The sequence below is a fragment of the Polyodon spathula genome, chromosome 15 (genome assembly GCF_017654505.1).
Source record: "Polyodon spathula isolate WHYD16114869_AA chromosome 15, ASM1765450v1, whole genome shotgun sequence".
Classification (NCBI taxonomy): Eukaryota; Metazoa; Chordata; class Actinopteri; order Acipenseriformes; family Polyodontidae; genus Polyodon; species Polyodon spathula.
The window spans coordinates 34,650,602-34,672,469 of record NC_054548.1 but is presented as its reverse complement, the minus strand read 5'-3'; the positions used below and the strand labels follow the sequence as shown (position 1 = coordinate 34,672,469).

The 21,868-nt window shown below is 36.8% G+C and overlaps 1 protein-coding gene across 1 annotated transcript; it reads right to left on the bottom strand.

The window, feature by feature from the left end:
- Positions 1-7,078: 7,078 nt before the first annotated feature.
- On the bottom strand, positions 7,079-21,590 carry LOC121327796 (nucleolar pre-ribosomal-associated protein 1-like). The gene is made up of 12 exons (XM_041272002.1): positions 21,352-21,590; positions 19,987-20,126; positions 19,222-19,373; positions 18,105-18,234; positions 15,965-16,061; positions 15,712-15,797; positions 15,016-15,141; positions 11,660-11,790; positions 10,839-11,034; positions 8,223-8,360; positions 7,628-7,801; positions 7,079-7,093 (listed from the first exon to the last, which is right to left on the bottom strand). Exons 1-12 carry the CDS (start codon positions 21,485-21,487, stop codon positions 7,079-7,081), a joined length of 1,521 nt encoding a protein of 506 aa, XP_041127936.1. The 5' UTR covers positions 21,488-21,590.
- Positions 21,591-21,868: the final 278 nt, after the last annotated feature.

The window sequence follows — 21,868 nt, the reverse complement described above, 5'->3', positions numbered from 1 at the left end:
TTTTGTTTTTTTTTATTTGCTGTTAACAATGTCTGATAACAGCAATTGATTCAAAATGAAACCTAAGCTGTGAACTCTGTCACATGATGAGGGGCTTAGCTTCAGGTGATCGTATTTCCTGCTAGGAGTACCACACACACACTGAATGCGTCATTGGAAAGCACAGAGTCTGTACTGTTAAACAAGCCAGGTAGGTGTCTCAGTAATATACGTGTAATCACCGGGCTGAGTGTAAAGATTTAAATACATACTTGCACGAGTACAATATAACGAGTCATTTTTGTAAAACTACATTATCTGGCTGAAGAGTCAGGAACATAATTCCAATTTATAACATTGTTCCTATGGGAAAATGTGCTTCGACTTACAACGCGACTTTCAGGAACCAATTGTGTCTTAAGTGCGAGGACTGCCTGTACTGTGTATTGTGACTGCTTGATGATCAAACAAAATGTCAGTTTCAGTGATAAAGACAGAAAGAACTATACAGTTAAAGCACGAAAGATTGCAATGTTTATATATGTTTTTACAATTATAGACGTCTTGCAGAACTTGTGTTTATAATGCTGCAGCTTTCTATTGCTTTTAAATAAAATTATGACTGGCGTTTGCATACATTTTAGGTTCTATTTCAGTCGCAAACAGTCAACAATGGCTTTGTTTCTATTTTCTTTGTTGATTGGTGTTTAACTATCATTATATTTTACGTAACTTAACATTTTTAAAAGTAGAAAACAGCTGCAATGGCAGTATCAGATTCATTTAACCCTATTCATGAGTGTTTTACACACAAACCACCCCTTGTCCAAGACGCACACTATTGTAAACAAGTCAAACTTTTATACAAACTTAGTTTTAACCATTAAACTGATCTGTATGTTTTTTGCCAGTTTTGCTGCCCAGCTGAAGTCAACAACACATACATAAAAAAATGTGCATGCAGGTTTTCATAAAATGTAAACAAACTAAACATTTCAGTAATAAACTGGTCTCTGAAAGTTATCTAACATTTAATTAACTTCATTCCTGACTTGTCTGTACTAACATAATAGCCACACAAACACGCACGTTGCTGTTACCCACACAACATCATACCCACACAAAATCATGAGAAAGAAACTATCTGAGTTAAGAATATTTTCAAGCACTGTATAACTCTTAACCCGTGAAAGCATGTTGACGGATAGGTCACTGCAATAAGAGGTCTGTTGGTCAGGATACTGATTTTGCAGTTTACCGTTGTTAGGTTCATTACAGTATTGATACTCTTCCTGTTATGCTACTCCGCAATTACCATGATTACATTGAATACATCGGTTAATCCTATGTTTGTGTTCCTATGAACAACGAGAAGGAAAAGGCCATTTCCATATGAACACCTTTTTAGTATTCAATGTCCTGTACAAAACAAGTGACAAAAAATGACAAAATCTGTTTTAGGGCAGGTGCAGTGACTTTATTGTGCTGATTAACAACTGACATCACGAAGATGCTGTAAAATGACCTGTCGATCTCGGGCAGGTGTTGTGACTCTTGATCTCCCAGTTCGTGGCCTGTTATTGACAGAGTGTGTCTGGTTACACCGTTTCACCAGGTTTGAAATTGCTGGCTGCGAGCACCCAAGATGGCGAGCCACAGTACAGCCTCCAACATGCCGACTGCAAGAAGGCACTGCTCTGTTGACAGACATGGCATATTGTTTTTTTTTTTCTGCGATTTTCTTTATTGCTTTTATTGAAGCTTGCAATTCAACAGCTGAAATCACTCCATAGCCAGTGTCCAATCAAATGTCTCACTAATTAGGTGATTAAGTGCATCTGCTTCAGTCACAGCCACTCAAATGTGTCATGGTCAAGGATGAATGATCGAGTGATTTAAAAAAAAAAAAAAAAAATTGTCAATGTCCACCATTTACATACCTTATTTTTTTCTGAAAATGTGTTACAACAGTGATAAGTTTCCTCTGATGCTTGGTATTATATCTTGCCATCTTCCTGGAGGTGGTCGTCTTGGTCGCTTTGTATCTCTTGGGATCCAGTCTAGAATCTCTTTGGTCCAGCGTTGGTCTGTTGTTCTTGCTACATGTCCGGTCCATTGCCATTTCAGTTTTTTCGCTCTTATAATAACATTGCATACTTTTATTTGCGCTCTTATCCCTTCCTTCCTTTTCCTGTTTCATCTTGTTATTCCCAGCATGCATCTTTCCATACTCAAGTTGAGTCATTTGTAATTCGAGTCATTTTTGCATTGCGGGTCCAGGTTTCACATCCATAAGTTAGCACTTGCAGCACGCATTGGTCGAAGACTTTCCTCTTGAGGCATAAGAGTAGTTTCCCTTTCAGAACCATGCTTAATCTTACAAAGGCACTTCAGCCCATTTTTGCTCTTCTGTTGATTTTGCACATTTGGTTGTCCTTTGCCAAAACTGTCCTAAGTATATGTAGTTTTTGACTTCAAGCTTAATCTCACTGACTTCAGTTCTCTGTGGAGTGGTACACTTATTGAACATGACAGGTCTTTCAAATCCGCTTTGATGCTAGCCTCATGTAATTCTTCTGGGCATGTTGTAAATATGAGGATGTCGTCAGCAAATCGTAGGTGATTCAAGCAGGCTCCATTGATCTTCAGTCCTCGATTTACCCAATTCACTGTTTTGAAAATGTCTTCTAGGGTGGCCATGAAGAGCTTTGGTGAAATTGTATCTCCTTGACATACTTATTTTTTAATCTTGACTTTGTCTCTGTTTTCATGGAGTCTTGCTGTGGATGTTGCATTCTTGTATATGGTGCTGATCAACTCTCTGTACGTTTTCTCTATTCCTTGTTTTTTCAGAGCTTAATACAGATCTTTTGTAAACAGAGTCAAGTCTTTTTCATATTCGATGAATCCCAAGCAAAGTGGTAGTTCATACTCGTCGCTGGTTTGAACCATCTGCAGATGATCCATTGTGCTAAATCCACTCCTGAATCCTGCTTGCTCATTTGATTGTGCCGAGTTAAATTTATCTTGAAGTCTGTTGGTGAGTATCTTGGTAAAAGTTTTGTAGTTTATAGGAAGGTAATAGGTGTGTAGTTCTAGAGGTCTTCTTTATCTCCTCTCTCATGTAAAGTATCACTGATGCGCTCCAGTCGTCTGGCACTTTCTTTTCCTTAATACAATCTGTAGTAATATGCGACAGTATTCGTCAGTTCATCACCTTCTTTCATGATGTAAACCGTTATGCCGCCCTGTACAGGTGCCTTTCCTGTATTCATGTTTGATAGAATGTTTCACTTCTGGTAGAACGTCTGGAACTTCTTCCTCGGGTTGCGTTTTTTCCGTCTCGTCTTCGTCACCTGCCATGTTGCTCTTTTCATCCTGATACAATTTTCTGCAAGTCTTCGACTAGGGATGAAACGAAAGTAAATTTCCACGATATGAATAGTTGAGAGCCCACTCTTTCACAATACACTGATTTTCACGATAGTAGCTGTTACTTTTCAATTATTTTAACTGAATAAACAGAAAAAAAACAACAAGTTGTCTTTTTTTAAGGTGGAATATGGTCTGCAAAACAAGGAAGCTACAGACTTTAAAAAAGAGCAAGATTCTAGCAAGAATGAAAAAAATTACTAGCACACTGGTGGAAGAAAAATAATCTTAATGAAAAGGTCCTTATATTACCATCTAATAGTTGCAAAACACAATACCTTTATTTAAGTCTGTCCAAATGGGACTGCAAGCTTTTTTTCCTCCTGCTTTATTTACATTTTTTATTGATGTATTTAAATGTACTTAGAAACAGTACATAATTACAAAATATGAAGCATCTGTATTTCTTTCAATACATTTAAAAGTACTTGCTTTAAACACATACTGCTAACTATTCTCAATTCTTTTTCAAATAGTCTGCAAAATAAACAAATAATTTTATACTATACAACCTGTAAGTATGGAGCAGTATGGGCATGATGTTCTTCATGCGTATTCCTTTTTTGCCATTATCATCAACTTTGCCCGGGGTAGCCTGTTTTTCTGGTGGCATAACCTATAAAACGTGTACATTTTAATGAATGTACTGAAATTATACACTTATAATTGAGGGTGGAATGGAGGACAGTATAGGGAGGGCGCCGCACTGGAAAAAAAGTATGTTATTAAAGTGACCTTGCTTGTTGACTGCTGATGTTTTTTAACTCCACTGGGTGCCAGGTACGGAAGGGCATGTTTGATGTTGTTCCTGCTTTCGTTGTTGTGCTTTTGCCATATCCTATGGTACTGTATTTCCCCGCTATATATTTTTTTGTAGTGAAAGTACACACTAGGGCTGTCTATTAAGCCTCAAAATAGGAATAGACTAACTGGGCACACAAAATATAATCGTTCTAGTAAATATCGCCGATTGTACCATACATTGTACGTTATCATTTTAATATCATTGCAGTTCAGTAAAAGCTTGTGCACAACAACTGAATGCGAGGGGTAATTACGCCTGGGTAGCATCAAGAGAAAAACAATGCGGAAATCCTGTCCTAAAACATAATAATAATAATAGATTTACTTGTCAAAAATTACATACCCGCTAATAGCTGATCCTTACTTCAAAATTGCGTTTACCATCACTGATCATTTGTTTGTTTATTTTTAACATATTGAATATTGTTAAACATTCATTATATAGCAGTTCATTTTTTATGCTGTACAGAATAAGATTTTTTCATTTACAGGCTGTTTCCCAGGAATACAAGCCTGTCATCCGGCTCTGGATACAAGGTGTCACGTTTATTTATTTATGTATGTATTTTTTTGCACAGTGAATACACAGAGGGACGTACTTACAAATCATTTTCAAAACTGATTCGCTGGTAGGTTGGGACCAGCAAATCAGATGCTAGTTAACACGAGCAGGAAAACAAGAGCACGCCCACTGCTTGTCTGGTAGAAATACTGTAAATAGCAAGGTAGGGTGTTCGTAGCAGCCCTAGTACACACCGATGATTTTACCCTTATTTGGAGAGAAAAGCATCTGTTCCGCTTCCAACCACGTTTAGTGAGTATGTGACTATCGTTTTCTACGATTATCGAGTAATTAAAAAATGTTAACGATAGGAGTATCACGAATATTCGTAATAACGACATATCGTACTATCAAAGTCGTTTCATCCCCATCTTCGACTCTCTTCAAAATCAATTTGCGGTTCTTGAGGACAGTCTCGTCCTCTTGTTTGATTGCTAAAATCTATTTTTTTCTATTAGTCTTTGTTTTGCTTTCTTCATGCTTTGGTTGTTTTCAATAGTTTTCTTTACCAACCTACAGTTGAACGACCGTACATCCTCAGTAATGCACTTTATTCATTCTTTGACTTCAGAGCTGCTGTTTGTTTCATTTCCCTTCTTTTCTTCATGAGGTCTTTTGTCTCTTGTGTGATCTTCTGGTTGCACTTTGTACTCTGTTCCAGCGAGGTTTTCTGCTGTTTCTGCATTTACTTGTGTCACTTCCTCAGATTTTTTGCAGACCTTGAAGAGCGCCGAGTCTATTCTTCAGTTCCAGTTGAAACACCAGGCTTTGCTTCTGAAGCATTTCTTTTTGATTGTGTTGAATTTCGTCATCACAGGTTTTGCTCTCTCTAGTGCTGTGTTTAGGTTTATTTTGTATCTTAGACGTCTGTGCTCACTTCCTGTGTTTTACAATTGTTTAGTACTGAGACATCTTGCACGGTGTGCTTCTTGTTGGTGATTACATATTTAATTTCATTCTTCACTCCGTTGGGTCCTCTCCATGTCCATTTCCTGGTGGGTTTCTTCTGGAAGAAATGTCTTCATAATGACTAAGTTATTGTTCTCTGCAGAAACGACCAGTCTATCACCCCTCTCATTCCTATCGCGATGTCCAAATTTGACGACCGAATTCTTGTCTTCTTGCTTGGCTCCTATTTTGGCTTTGAAGTCACAATGATGAACTTATAGTAGCTCTTCCCATTTTCATCTAGTTCTTGTACTTCATAAAAATCTTCAACTTCACCTGAATAGCTTGCTGTTGGCACAAATACTTGGATGACCTGAAGTTCATACTTCCTTGAAACTTTCACCATCAGTATTGCGGTCCTCTCTGACACACCTCCTGTTCGTCCATCTTTAGAGCCTCGGTAAAAGAGAAGATATCCACTACTGAGTTCTAGTAGACTTTTTGCAGTACTTTGTTAGTCCTATAAAGTCCCACTTGATTCTTCCATGTTCCTCTTGAAGTCTTGCTTCACCTGAAAGAGCTCTGCAGTTGTACGTGGCCAGGTTCAGTGTACTTTAGCAGCCTAAAACTGTAACCCAGTGACGCTTAGTACCCTCTGCCTTCATTCCTAACTGGCTGCTGCCCTGGTCGGCAGCAAATCCAGCCTCCGGTGACTGAACCTGCCAGAGTCATGGGACCCCACTGTACTTCGCCTTGAGAACCCGTTGTCACCCTCCAGCCACTTTGAGGCAGTGGAAGTTGGACTTTAGGAGAGATAGTGGTTGGTAATTCTGGCCTGTGATTGGTGAACAAAAATAGATTGAACTACTACCCTGACATCCTTACACTCATGGGGCAAGTCTCCATCTGTCATGTGATTGATTCACATCACTGTCAGTTCCGCCCCTTTTCGAAGGAAGGCCTTTCATCGTCACTACTCACAACATAAAATAGCCTAATGTGAAAAAACTGCTCAATAATGAGTCTGAGTCAACAGAAAATGAATTACAATATATGCTACAAAACAAACACTAAAACGGTCATTAAAACATCACTGTCACTGTTTTCTGACATTTAAACCACGAAAACAGTGACGGACGGGTTTATAAACTGGATTATGCAGCAGTCAGCAAACCAGACAGAGAAAAACTTTGATAAATATGCGGTATGAATTTCAAAAACATATTTGTTTCCCCACCCCCTTCTCCAAGGACCCCTTTCTCCCCGCCCTCTCGGTGGGCCTGCATATCCCCCTCACTTCTTCAACCATGGTGAAATATCCCCTTCACATTGCAGCAGTACAAAACCTTTTTTTATTACAACTAATCAGTACATCAGTCTCCACTGGCACCCATTATAGCATTCACATGTCCGTCAGGAGACCAGCTCCTGTTAAATACAAATGTGGGGCTGCATATCTTTTTATTTGTGTTTATTTCACCTGTCCTTTTAATTAACATTAACATAAGATCCACTGACAACCAACGTCCTTGCATGGTCTGAAAGTAAGTGAACAGCAGCAGCGCCACCACTTTGCCCATTAATGAAAATTGGGCCCTAGGTGTGCAAGTTGTTGAATTAATATCCTCTGTATGTTAAAATTTGACAAAGAAACTGATCTGGTGTGCAAGGGCCTTTAGACTGATTGCAAAACAACACAAGTGAAATGAATAATCAAATGCTTGGAACAAGAATGGGAATAAAACAAACAACAATAAACCATGTTGCAATAAACAATGTCAACACGGTCAAAACATTTTGCACAATATTTAGACCAGTTTACCTCACAACAAAATAGTTGGACACTGAAACATTAACAAGATAAAAAAAATATTCCTTTATATTTTAAAACAAGTTGTTTATAAGGGAGTCCATCGTTATTATCTTACTTCTGTTATTACAGGAATTTTAATTGCCACATACCTTGCTAAGAGCTTCTCTATACTGCTGGGCAAATTCCTCCATCACACTGGCAGAGTAGATATCCGAGCCCTGCCACACTTTCTTATCTAGGCAGTATTCAACGTTCTTCAGCACTCTCTTCAGTATGAATGCAACCAGAGATAGTATTGTATGCTTCACTACTTTGTTATCCAGCTGCAGTAAAGAAAAAAAAAAATCATATTTAGATTTAAAGTTATGGTTTCAGAATTTGTATTTCACAATACACGAAGTAAAAAAAATAAAATATATATAGTGGTACGTTATACCATGCCAGGAAATACTCTAAGATTAGGCTATATTTTTTGGTGGGTGTCTATTTTCTTATTTCCTGTAGATGATGTCATCTTAATCTGACAATAGCCTTGAAAATAAAAAAATAAAAAGGTCTTGCTACTAATTCACAGCCAATCCATATCATTTATGTATATCAACGTGTTTACAAAAATATAAAAAACACATATCCATCTGAATATTTCATAGACCCACAGCTTCTGTAGTACTTTATAATACATGAGACAGTATGACACATCAACCGTCTGCACATAGTTATTAGAATTATTTAATGTTTACTTACATTGAGTCCCTGGGTGAACATTGCCTTGTTGCAAACTGAAGGGACGGTGGTTACCATCACCATAGACAGCAGACGAGGAAGAGGAATAAACTCTCTGGTGTTGAAGGCTTTGGAAATTTCAGGCTGGGCTTCATAAATCTATAAATCAATGTAAAAATGTTGGATACTGTATATGTTTAGTTTTGACACCACTGGACCTGAATTTATTAAAAAAACAAGTACACCACCAGCAGCAGTAATAATAATAATAATAATAATAATAATAATAATAATAATTACTAGAACTGCCAGGCAGTTTTACGGCTTCCAAGCCCCAGTACCAGTATCAAAAACTTAAGTTTTTACTGGAAGAAGCGGGTTTAGTCAAAAAAAAAAAAAAAAAAAAAAAAAGCATCAAACAGCCATTTTTTTTTCAGGTCAGCACCATTTTTTTAAAAGTCAGTTGAATTGCTACAGTGTCAAGGATGATGCTTGTGAAGTTTGGAGTTAGTCAAGTAAATTGTTTGTCAACTGACGCAGGTTTAAATTTCAAATGTAAACGTATAACTGGTGGCCATCTTGTTTTATAAAACATCACCATTTTCACATAGTTGTATCCCATTGTTACTGGGACGATAACTACCAAGTTTGGAGTTTGTTGGTCAAACGGTGTTACAAGCAGTTTGTTGTTAAGGCCACATTTCGTTAAAGTTTGTGGTAGCCATTTCGACATTAAAATTTATCACAGAAACTTCTGCTTCGCAAACTTGATGCGATTTTGGATGGTGATGATACATGCCAAGTGTCAGATCAATTGCTTCACCTGTTCCCAAGAAAAAGATTTCGAAAGGTTTTGTCGAAAAATGCGTCACAGCGCCAACTGCAAGAAAGCAGCAGCAAAAAATTTTCAGCATCAGACAGCCAATGTATCCAGCTTGTTAACTGCCAAGTCAGAACCTGATCAGTCACACAGCTTCAAAGCAGCAGCAGTTTAAAGTTTTGGGAAGAAAAATAAATAAATAAAAGTACAAAAATCTTAACAATAACAATAGGCGTCCCAGCCTTTGGTTTGGAAGCCTAATTATAGGAAAAACCTTTTGTAGCAAAAGTTTAGCTTTTGTGGATGATGAAAAAGTTACAATAACTAGATATCTACAATTATCTATTTCAGCAATTGTTTTGCAGAACTCCAAAATGCTAATTCAAAAGTATTCATACCCTAATAAGGAACATTAAATTAATAGCTAGTTGAGGCACCTTTAGCAATAATAACTTGTTTTAAACTATTAGGGTATTTGTCAATTAGCTTTTCGCGTGATTCTTTAGTGATTTTTGACCATTCTTAAACGCAAAATTGATCCAGTTCTTCTCTTGTGCACAGCCTTCTTCAACTCACTACATTTCCTGTACCATTTGAGAAAAAACAGCCCCACAGAACAGCATTACCACCTCCATGCATGACAGCAGGTATGGTGTTCTTTATGACTATCAGCGTGACCAAATAGCAGGATTTTTCCTTTATCACTCCACAAAAGCTTTGACCAGAACTCATATCCATCATTCAAATGAAGTTTTGCAAACTTTAAGAGATTGTCCTTGTGATGTTTTCCTAACAGTGGCTTTTTCCTTGGCCTGTGACCATTGAGACCCTCACCATGCAATACTCGACCTATGATTGAAATGGAAACTCCAGTCTCAAATGCAGCCAATTCACTTTGAATATATTTGGCAGTCAATCTCAGATTGTTATTAACCTTCCTCACAATTCTTCTACTTGTTCTTGGTGAAAGAACCTTCTTTCTTCCAGACCGAGGGAATGTTGTGACAGTACCAGCGTTGTGAGTCTTGTACTTCTTGATAACAGAAACAGTAGTTGAAATTGGGGTATTCAAATGCATAGAAATCTTCTTGCATCCCTCCAGCTTTATGACAATAAATAATTTTGCCCAAGGTCTTCAGACAGCTCTTTATTTGACTTATAGGTAATGACAGCAATCACCCTCTGCCTAACCCTTCTATACTCTCTATGAATGTTCACCTACAATCCAGTATTTTCGAAACTTTTCTAGAATTAGGTTCTGCATTATCATATTGAAATATTGCACCTTGAAGACAATATCATAGCATCAAAGGGTATGAATACTTTTGAATTAGCATTTTAGCAAAAATTGCAGAAATAAATAATTGTAGACATCACCTATCTTGCAACTTTTTTCCTCATCCACAAAAGCAAAACTTTTGCTACAAAAGATTTTTCCTAAAATTATTTGTTTTCAAGAAATTTTTAGAAATTATACATATTAAATATATATCTTATACACACACACCTGATATATTATGCAATCAAAGAAACTACAAAATTATATCACTGAAGTCTACCAGATGCAGTAACAGTAGTACAGAATTTGTCAGTTTTTCATTAAGTATATGGAAAACTACAAAGCGATATGTTAATTCAATATATTAACTTAACATTATCCAGCAGGTTTCATTCAACTACATGAGGCAAAATTAATTAATTTTTTAGGGTGATGTATGTTTTGATTGTGTAGTATTGGCACTAATTATTAAAATGAATTTATAGGAAATACATCTTAGTACACGGTATACAACAAAGAGTAAGTATTGTGTCAATACCTTCCTCAAGAGCTTGATATTGTTAAGCCAAGCAGATTTCTGACGTGGTACAAAGGAGTACTGCGTTTCCTTGAAGTATCTCTGGAGCAAATCTGGACACACTTTCAGAATATTGACCACCAGATCACCCACAATCTCCTCCTCAGTCGCTGTCTTTAAACCAACAATAAACTTCAATAGAACAATGTTCCCAGCTCTGAAAATTGAAATGTAAACATTTACAGTATACATTTAGTAGTATATTTTAAACACACAGATATAATTATAATTTAAAAGGGCACTTTATGAAATTGTTAATATATTGGTTTTCTGCTGAAAGTTTACTTAAAAATTGTTCTGGATTAATAGAATTTAAGTTAGATTTTTTTAGGATATAGAGAGTTTGACAGTTTGATGTATAGTACAGTAAACCCATTGTTCAATATTTTGAAATTTCCTACAATAATACCTTGATTATCTGATCTTTGCTTATCCGAACTGCCCCCTTGGCAACCTGGCATTTTATGTAGCGTTTTCTACTGCCTTGTCACAGAAAAGGTGCTATTCAATCCTTAACCTCTGGGGTTTACTGTACAGTGTAGAACAGTGTGTAAAATAAGTAAAGGAATAGGAGGTTTTTTAATTGAGGAATTCATAAACAATTTCAGTTGCAATTAGATTATCTGATCCCTCCCTAGTCCCAATTATTTTAGATATTAGAGGTTTTACTGTACAATAAATTTTAAATTCTACCCGATATTTGCAACAGCCATAAGATACTATATAAGTTAGAAAAGACACTACTAGCTGATGTAGAATGAGTTCATCTTTACATCTCTTACCTTTTAGCTGTACCAAGGCTAGAGTCGTAAAAATTAATGCCGTGTTTGAGTGAACAGCAGAGATCCAGCAGGAAATTATGAGCCAACTCGCTAACTAGAACCTTCCCTGCTTCTTTGGAGAGCTCAATATCCTGTCAAGAATCAAAACATTTTTCAACAGCATGTAGAATTACTTATTCTGATGCATACTCTTGCAAATGATGGGAATAGGTAAGTACAAATTAGAACTGAGTTACAATTGTTTAAAATCATTAGTTTTACAGAGGAAGGGCCAATACATCACTGTGTTACCCTATATAATGGTATAATTTTCTATTAATTTCAAATAACGAAAGTCATATATCATATTTAAAATTTGTTTCATAGATCTATACTTTAAATTTAAAAACACAATTACCTGTGGTTCCCCTACCATTCTACAAGCCCGGCAGCTCGCCAGACCAAAAAAGGCAGCTGCCTGGCCTACAATATTGAAAAAATAAAAAAGTACAATTCCGCATGTGAAGTTAGTTTGGTTTGTTTTAGCGGAACAAGCTCTGCAAGGCTCCTGTGCCGCCTCGCCTCCCCACAGGCACCTCAGGCTTCACACTGAGATATCCCGATGGATACCTAGACACGCGATCGAATTGTTAAATTTTGTGATTTGGGATCCGATGTGTTCAGGTGAAAAATGCCATTCACAATCTTTCCAGGACTCGCTGGTATCACTCAGCAAGATTGGCGCTGACTTGGGAGAGGCTGGAGATAGGATTGCTATTATTTTGTATTATGAATATTGTTTTAATAGTGTTTATTATTAGGATCAGGGATGGGAATTTCAAATAGTTTCCTATTTGAATACACAGGGTGCAACATTTTTGTGTATTCGAATACCCGAACTCTGGTCCCTTACGCTACCAACAGTAAAAGGCAAATGCATGTGCACAAGCAGACAGCATAACAGTGTAAGCTGGTAAAGTTTAGCCAGGTTCACAAAGTGTTAAAACAATGTCCAAGACAAGATTTCTTCGCTCTGTACACTATTTCCTTAGGCACCATTTTTTCTTTTGTTTACTGAATTAAAATACTCCGAACTTAATGAGCAGCAACGTCACAGCACGTATCTCTTCCAATTAAAGCAACAGTAGCAAACCACCAAATAATAATTTTTGCTGTAGTGTATTCAGAATAAAATAACACCTATCATATAGCAACCTAAATATTTTACATCTGTTTAATTCTAACAAATAATATTTATAAAATAATCTTAATAGTGTAAATATTGTAACCTGGCCAAAACAATAGAAAATACATTCCAACATTACAATTGTTTAACATTACTAATTACAACTAGCCATCAAGTCTGACATCAGATGAATCTAAGTCAAGTTACTTTGTTTATTCAATAACCTGTAATTCAAAACAAGGATACCTGGCTGTACTTTTAATGGTCAGTGCAAATGCTGACATTAGATGTTTTACACTGAACTGCAGTCAATGGCTGTACAACACTGACCATGGTATGTTTACCTTTAAAAAATCAATAGGTTGATTGATTTGTAACTCTAAAGGAAATGCTTTGTGAAACTAACGATTATACAATGTGAATAGTGTAAATTACCAATGAAGAAGTACAATGCTGTTAATAATCCATATCGGACAGTATTTTCACTTATTGTGACACTTCCTCCAATGATCAATTTTCAGTTTGCTGGCCTATGTGATTTCCTAGGGGAAACACTGATTACCTCTATTAATTTGTCTAATTTAACTTCAGACTTTTAACTCTTAAAACATACCAGTGCGTGGTCTCATAACTAGGGGTCTACCTGAATCGCGATTTCACGGAAATCGTGAAATTGAGGGGTCACCGTGAAATTCACCTCTTTTAGGGGCCAATGCATACCAGACAAGTACAGAGAGAAAGAGAAAAAAAACCTTGTTTAAATTAACTACTGCACAACGCAAGCGACGAAAACTACGTATCTTTCTTCTGTAGAAGCTCTTTTTTATTCCTTTCACCGTCCTGTGTGCATTGCACTTAAACGAAAAACAAACAAACAAAAAACGTCCACAAATAACATTTACAAAAAAAAAAAAAAAATCTCCAAAGCGGTTAACGTTGTTGTTTACTATTCAAATGACAACGAAGTTTTAATCAGCCTATCAGTGCATCTGTACTGCTTTTCTGTGACCTGTACTGTGCAGTAAGGGGTGGGTCAAAATTGGTGCTGCACTGTTTTTAGCATTGGAGGTGAAATAGTAGAAATGGACAACAAAAAAAAAGCAAAGTATATTTTAGCTGATGATAGTTTATATGATATCAAGGTATTTCCAAAAGAAACTGTGCATGCAGATTGAGGTAATTGTTTTGCATATCTTAATGTGTCTGGAGAAAATACAATTGATCGCTATTTAGCTTCAGAATCACACATTAAACAAAAGGCTACTACAGAAGCTGCTGAACAGAACGTAAAATAAACAGCTTTCAGAAACCAAACTGGAATGTCAGCCCAGACAAACAGTATTCATGTCTGCAAGTTAAATCAGTCCTAAAACGATCTAGCACAGCCACCTCGCCTCAACCTGCTGCTTACTTTTTCGCAGTTGGAATTTTAGACTCTAATAGCCACGTTTTCTTTGTTTTTGACTCGGTACTAATAAAATGAATTATTGGATGGGACAAATAACATGAAAACAAACGTGTTGCATACATTGCCTTTATTAAAGCATGCCAGATGCCCTTGGGTAACCGAGTTTAGGGGCTGTTTCTAATCATTTTCCACATCTGTATAACTTGGCAAAGCTTTGCCTTACACTTCACACCAATTCAGTGGATGCAGACGTGCAGTGTCAATGGGCAAGTCGACTGCAGGGGGATGCTGCATGCTTGTCCTTAACAAATGACAGCACTCTGTTTTAGTAAGGAAGCAAGTACCACTATTTTTAGGCTGCTTGTTCTGTTATGAAATACTGTCTACTTAGGTTTATTTAATGTTTAAACAGGTCCGCGAAATGTCCGCCAAATCTTAATTTTATTCCGCAACTGACCCGTGAAAAATACGTACATTTACCGCAATTTAAGTAGACCCCTACTTATAACTAGTCAAAAAATACTTAAAATAATAAATAATAAATAAATGCGCTCATCTTCTTGACATTAGAGTAGGACTCTTCTACAGAAAAGTATAACGCAGATAAAGAGCTTAACCACCAAATAATTAAGAATTGAGACATGAAATACATGCAAGGTAGATGAGTTGCATTTGCTGCATCTTGTACATTCCAATTATAACCAAAATATTTAAAAAGTAGGCAAGAAGATTGTTATGGCCGAAGGAAAGCAGTTTAATGGAGAAGCAGAATGATGTACCCACCTTTTTCTCATCTGAGCAGGCATCAACAATCCCATTCCACCTGTACAGCGAAGCAATGTGGCTTAAAACAACAGCGTTGAAGAAACGAACCTTCTGAGTTTTATTAATAGCTTTATTTTGAACAACCTGGAAAAATAGATGAATTATGAGGAACATGAAATGTACATAAATTGGGAAAAATAAATAAGAAAACAACATTATCCAAAAGCATCTGCTGGCACTGATAAGAAATGTGATCAGCATAGCAGCTTGAGGACTGAACAGCCGATTCATCTACGAATGAAGTACAGCAACGAGCAGCAAGCAAGAAAGACACAACTTCCAGGTTTCTCCTTTAGGTACAGAAGTAATTCAGGCTACAGGGAACACTTACAAACTAGTTCGCTATTTCACACTTGTTTGCTTGTTCTCTTTTCATTTAGCTTGCTTGTGTGTTTAAGCCAAAACCCTGAGTTCTGGTTTGAATATATGCAAGTTAGAGTGAGTATATGACAGTATAGTGTAAATATATGTAGGTATAGAAACACCCAGCAGCGTAGCTAGTTGTCTGTTTGCTACGCGATAAAACAAAACCTTTTAAAACTAAATAATGTCAGTATTGTAACACAACAGTTCTGTCTCAGTCAATCAGAGACATTCATTCTGAATGGAAATAACTACTGAAATCTAAGTACAGTAACATATTAAACATCTTACCTTAGTTTGCAGCGTGGATAAAAGGAGGTTGATGGTAGAAATCCGATCTTCCTTTAATCCTGTACTTAAAATGTCAGGAATGAAATCTAAAAGAAAGATTTGCATTGTTCACATTTGAGACCAAACATTGAAAGTCTATGCAGACAATTTTTGAAGGCTAACTCCCCTATGTAATTCTAGGTGCCTAAGTCGTCCGTCCCCCCCAGCCCCCATATACTTTAAATTATCAGGCTGATAAAACAAACAGAAGTACCTTTGAGCTCCAGCACCTTTCCTACTGTGTTAGCATCCCCAGTAATGATAAAAGAAAGAGCAAACTGGGTGTAAGCCATGCGGACATCAGGTTTCCCCTGTATAAAAACAAAACACAACAAATATTTCAATTTTTAACTTAAAGCAAGAATCACTCTCGCATCAATGCAGGATGGAAGCATGTGCACATAATGAAGACATATTTGATAGATGGGTGCCTTTCCAGTCTGACTAGTAATAGCAACAACATGTACAGTTAACTGCAAAACATAAAAATAGCAAAATAAATATACAGACTACATGAGCAGAAAAGGATTTAGCTCAAATTAATTTTTGCATGCTATCTTATCGTAATTCAATGAAATATGATAAGAGGTGATGCGAGACAACAGTGCTAGATTTTAAGGAATTTTTTTCTGATTGTCCCACGGACAAGTGCTAGGCAGACCACTTGCTGTCCATAAAATAAAGAATAAAAAAAATACATTTAAAATGAATTAATAATATGCATATATATATAGTAGTATACTACAGTATAGATAGTGTTCAGTTTGTTTCTAAAGAACAGCACTGCAAACAATATAGCTTAGTTAACTCAAGGTGACAGGCACTTAACTGCCCACTTGACAAAAAGCAATGAAACTTGTACATGAAATATCTGTATTCATGTCTCTTGACTTGAATTTAAGAAAGTCAAATAAATGTAAAACATGCTGAACTATTACAATTCATCCCGCAGCTACAAAACAAAACTCCCAAGAATACACAAATTACTGATTCCTATACTATGGTTACACCACTTAGTAAATCAACCCCATGGTATTTTTGTGTGATGTGCCATTGTCTACATGTGACATTATGGTGTTCTTGTCTGGTGTGTGTTTTTGACAACCCCTTATTGTGTATGTTCGACAAGGGAAAGCCTTTCCTTGGTGCTTGCTGAAGTACATCACTTCCACAATTTGCTTCACTGTTTGCAGCGGTTTGTTTCCAAGTGAATTCAGAGTATGTTTGGTTTCATATTGCAAAATGCAGAAATGGAGCAGAGTGGGAAACGTACCGAGTCCACTTCCAAGTGATCTCTGTTCATTTGGTTTGATGCGCTTCATGGTCCGATTACGTGGTTCTCAGAGGTTTCACATATCACTTCAAGCGAACCAAACCACATTTCAATCTGCATCAAAGTGTCAATGAACTACACTCACCCCTCATTATATCTCCCCTTGCTATACTGTGGTTTCGGATGTATCGCTGTAGCAGAGTTGGCTCCCCATTTTTACTGTCTAAGTAAAATTACATTGGCACTTAGAATTACTGTGTGTTTTATTTCATACTGCACACCACAAACAAAAATATACAAAACAATTAAAAACAAAGAATTAACATTGTACTGTTATCATATACACACACACTGCACAATAACACAAAGCAAATTAAACATGTACTTGTTGAAGTGGTTTTTATTTTAGCCAACGAGGTGTTCACTTGTGGCAGCAGCAGCAATGCACTAGCAAAAGTCACAGGGCAGTGACGTCAGCTCCCTAGCAACAAGCCTGATGGGAGTGGACTCTTTCAATGCAGCGGGTTTGGGCATTTGAGAAAGGAGAGGAAGACTCAAGAAATTAATTGGAGACTGAAGTTAATGAGAAGCAATTACCCTCCACGGTACGAATTAAAATGGTGTGCTGCTTTTTATATGAAAAATGAGAAAAAGCAGGTTGCGTAGAGGATTTACACGACCCTGACGCGCCCGATAAAACGAAGGAGTGGTTGTACAGTATTTGTTATTAGCCTATTTGTTTTTCTATGGGTCTCTCATGGACCTTGATATACAGCAGATTTATATTGGACCCCAACACCTGCGATATATTGAATCGTGGTGTATGTGTGAAAGCGCCCTTAACTGAAATTACACAACAGCAGTGAAACGGTAAACAGTGGAAGCACCACCACTTTTTATAACTCATTAAGACAAAGGCTTGAGAACTATGAGAAAAGTACAGAAAGTGATTTAAAGGGAGTTCAATCAATTCTACTCTGGCAGGTCGACAGGCAGTGCTATGGACAATGGCACGGTCCAACCCTTGTATCTACAGTAGTTGAGAGAGGCAAGTTACTAGGACTTGAATTTATTACTTTACCTTTCTGTCACGTTTCTTTGCCAATCCAGAGAGACTTTTGCTGAAATCGAAGTGGTTAAAGACTTCCCTGGCAGAATCTGGCCCTTGAGACACCATTGCAGACAGCAAGTTAAGACACAGTCGAACATACCTGTGTAAGAGTGAACATTTATACTTAAATACATATAACTGTGTGTGTGTGTGTGTGTGTGTGTGTGTGTATATAATATATAATATAGAGATAGATAGATAGACAGATAGATATATATCTATCTATATCTAGAGATATATATATATATATATAGATTATATATATATATATTATATATCTATATCTATATCTATATATATATATAGTCTGAGCGTCAGACTTACACTGTAAATTATCTGTAAATGTATGTTTCCGTTTGCTTTCTGATGGATTTAAAAACATCTAGCAGTACCATCTGTGTTTCTTGTTATGTGTATTATTCTCTTATCTCAAGTCCCCCCCCTTCATTTTTGTTACTTGCTGCTAACAGATGAGTGCTTTTTTTACAGTAAACATGTACCACTTACAAATGTGTGACTCAACACTTATCAGTGGGTTTTGGAACTTGGTTCTATATGACTTTCCTGGGTGTATGTAACCTTGCTGATGATAATGGACAACAGAGTAACGACAATATGAACACTCATTATGACCATAAAAACTGGTGTTGCTTCCCATAGACAAGTCAATTTCATTCCAGAGACCTGGAATAAACAACTATAACATTGGCTTGGTTTACATGCAGTTTACAAAACTCACAATTCTCTCTTCAGTGTCATAAGTATGCGAGTAGCACACACATCGCACAACAGGAAGTGCACGGCCAAAATATAGTGGCTAAAAAGGGTGGATAAATCACAGCACAAACGCAATAAAATTTTATTTTTGCATTGCATTGCAACAAGTTTGAAAGCCTAGCCTCTGTTCATGAGACTTCAGCAGTAAAGATCCCATTTGTGATGTAAACTTTCTAATGTAATTAAAGGCCAGTAAGCGACAATGCAATTAATGTTACACTACCAAAATAACGTGGCAAAGGTGGCGAGATCTATTTTTACTTTTTCATGTAAACCAAGCCAGTGAAGTTTATTAACAACCAAGACTTACCTGTGGCTGTCCGAATACAAAGCAGCATAGATCAATTTCATGTGGCTGCTTATAACTTTTTTCACAATGGCCATGCCCACCATGCTAAAATGGGACAGATCACTGGCTGTCCGCAGCAAGATGGCTTCCAGGGTTTGAAAGATCAACACCATCTTAAAAAAGAAATGACATGTTTGCAAATGGTAAGTGGTTGCAATTTTTTTTTTTTTTTAACAGATCCCATAATCTTGAAATCTTTAACTAAGCCAATAAAAGAAAAAAAATACTTAAGTGTTAACATTTTCTTTCCTATAACCTTGGTACACTAGGGCCCAATTTGCCTCTTAAATCACTGCTGTTCCCAAAATGTAGGCGAGTCATAGAAGTAAATTCTCAGCAAAAACATGTTGTGCAAAATAAAGTCTATATGAAAGGGCTAGGGTTAGATGAAGGGGCTAGGGTTAGGGTTCTATAAAGTGAAACCACTAACAATGTTTTTTTGCTTTTTTTAAATGAGTAGTTATATAACATAATCATTGTTTTATTGCACTCTTAAAATGTGTCTTTGCCTGGAACTTGCTTCATGGGGCACTGTGCCAAACAAAGAGCAAAAGGAACGCACCGGGTAAAAGAATAAAGGTTTGGGGACCTCTGGGTGACGAGTCTTCATTCCATATGTTGTCATATATATATATATATATAGATATATATAGATAGATAGATAGTATTATGTATGTATGTGTCAGATATAGTAATCTATAAAAACAGAATACAGGTACTACTCACCTCACTTTCTTGATGCTTTTCTCCCTCCAGCAATTTAAAGATTTCGGCACATTCCATCGAGATTTTAATATAGCCTTCTACAACATCATATAATTCACAACTGGGTAATGTTTTAGAAATGGATATAAAAACATCCAATCCTACAATATGAAACAGTAAAAAATATTAGACAACAGCTTCAAACTGCACTGTCAATTACAAATAATCTGCTGAATGACTCGCCAGCCTTGCAAAACACATCGCAAAAAAAAAGTATATAGATGACTATCCTAATCAAGGTTCAATCAATTTATTTTATATAGCGCCTTTCATAGTGGATCACCATCACAAAGCGCTTTACAAGATGCAGGTTAACTGCTTCACCTAAGCCAAAAGTATTTTTGTCTGATGAGTTTTATGAAAAGGGGTGTAACTTGCCATAATACTATAAAACAGGGTATAGAGCACATTCTAGGCACCCAGCACTGCACTGGTTCAGTGTCAAGTCTAATGTATTGAGCTGGAGGGATAAATACTGAATGCTCAATTTGCTGTGGTTCCTATGTGGGTAAAAACATAGGATACGCAGCTAGAAGTCCGTTCTCCACACACCTGATGGGAAAACTGCTATTGGCAAAACTATGATCAAGACTGGGACATATTAGTCAACATGATGTGGAAATTGAGTGTCTTCTCTGACGGTATTTTAACATAATAATCGCACGTACCAGGCATATCCAATTCCTTAAAATGGACTCCCATATATTGTCTTTCATCTCTGTATCTTTATAATTGCGGTTATCTCTGTCGTTAAACTCGGAGTAGTTTTCCACGGCAAGTAGCCTATTATTTCTGTCTCCGTCACTTTGGATATTGCTTCAACCGTGGACAACGTGCAATTAAACTGTTCTCATATTTGCTTAAATTCCCCAGTGGTCGCGCGATGAAATCATATCATTCAATCCTATTTATTTCGCGTCGCTCCAGTGTCTTCTCGGGTGTGAAAGGCATTTATCAAGAGTACTATGAGTTATATTAATGTTGCCGCATTGTGTCCGGTGTGTAGGGGGCCTGAGCACTCCGTGAACAGAATCTGTGATTTGGAAAGTTCTTTAGACTCGCTGAATACAATTATGTTCCTAACAAATTAATCTGCATTGTGGGACAGTCAAGTTGCTCAAGAGTGGGCTGCATGTCAGATGGAAAATGTATTTACATAATATCAGTAATTGTTTTAATGTAACCAAATAGGTTTTAGCCACATCGTATCAAGTAAACACTTGACATTAACCATTCAGCAAAGTTTATAAACAAAAAAATGAATAAAACAAACTTCAAACAAATTTGGAAGAACAAAAATGGTGCAGACGCTGATCTTTTCCTTACCTTTCCACGCTTTCGCAGGCTCTTTCAGCATGCTTTTAAACTGAGTCCCAGTGAACTCAACTTCCATCACTTTAGCCTTCTTAACATTACCAGGGTTGGATTCCTCCAAGCACTCGGTTTTACGCTTTTTCGACATTTTCTTAAATTAACTACAGTCGTTAAAAACAAACTCTAAACATGCCGAGCAGCACGCGAATGACACAGTCTGTACAGGATTACAACACACACACGTGCGTCCTCCGTACAGGAAACTGTCCGCGGAATTTCCAGACTCAACAGAAACAAGAACCACACAAATAATGAAAACCGAAGCGAAATACAGAATACAGTTATGTTATAATAAGTACATGTATAGTGAATTTTGGATAACACATCTAATATATTGTCACATATTGAAATTGTCATAGCTACTGCAAAGCTAGAATACCAATATACATAAAGACACTCTTGTATCACATGTTGCACATTTTACGTTTTTAAATATGTGGGTAGATGAAGAGAAATAGCACAAAGGCAC

Coding starts and splice junctions, on each gene's coding strand:
- LOC121327796 (XM_041272002.1), bottom strand. CDS start 21,487: ATGTCGAAAAAGCGTAAAACCGAGTGCTTGGAGGAATCCAACCCTGGT. Junction 11,791..15,015: donor CCTGCTCAGATGAGAAAAAG/GTGGGTACATCA, acceptor GATTCTTGACAG/GATATTGAGCTCTCCAAAGA. Junction 8,361..10,838: donor ATATCAAGCTCTTGAGGAAG/GTATTGACACAA, acceptor ATTGATTTATAG/ATTTATGAAGCCCAGCCTGA.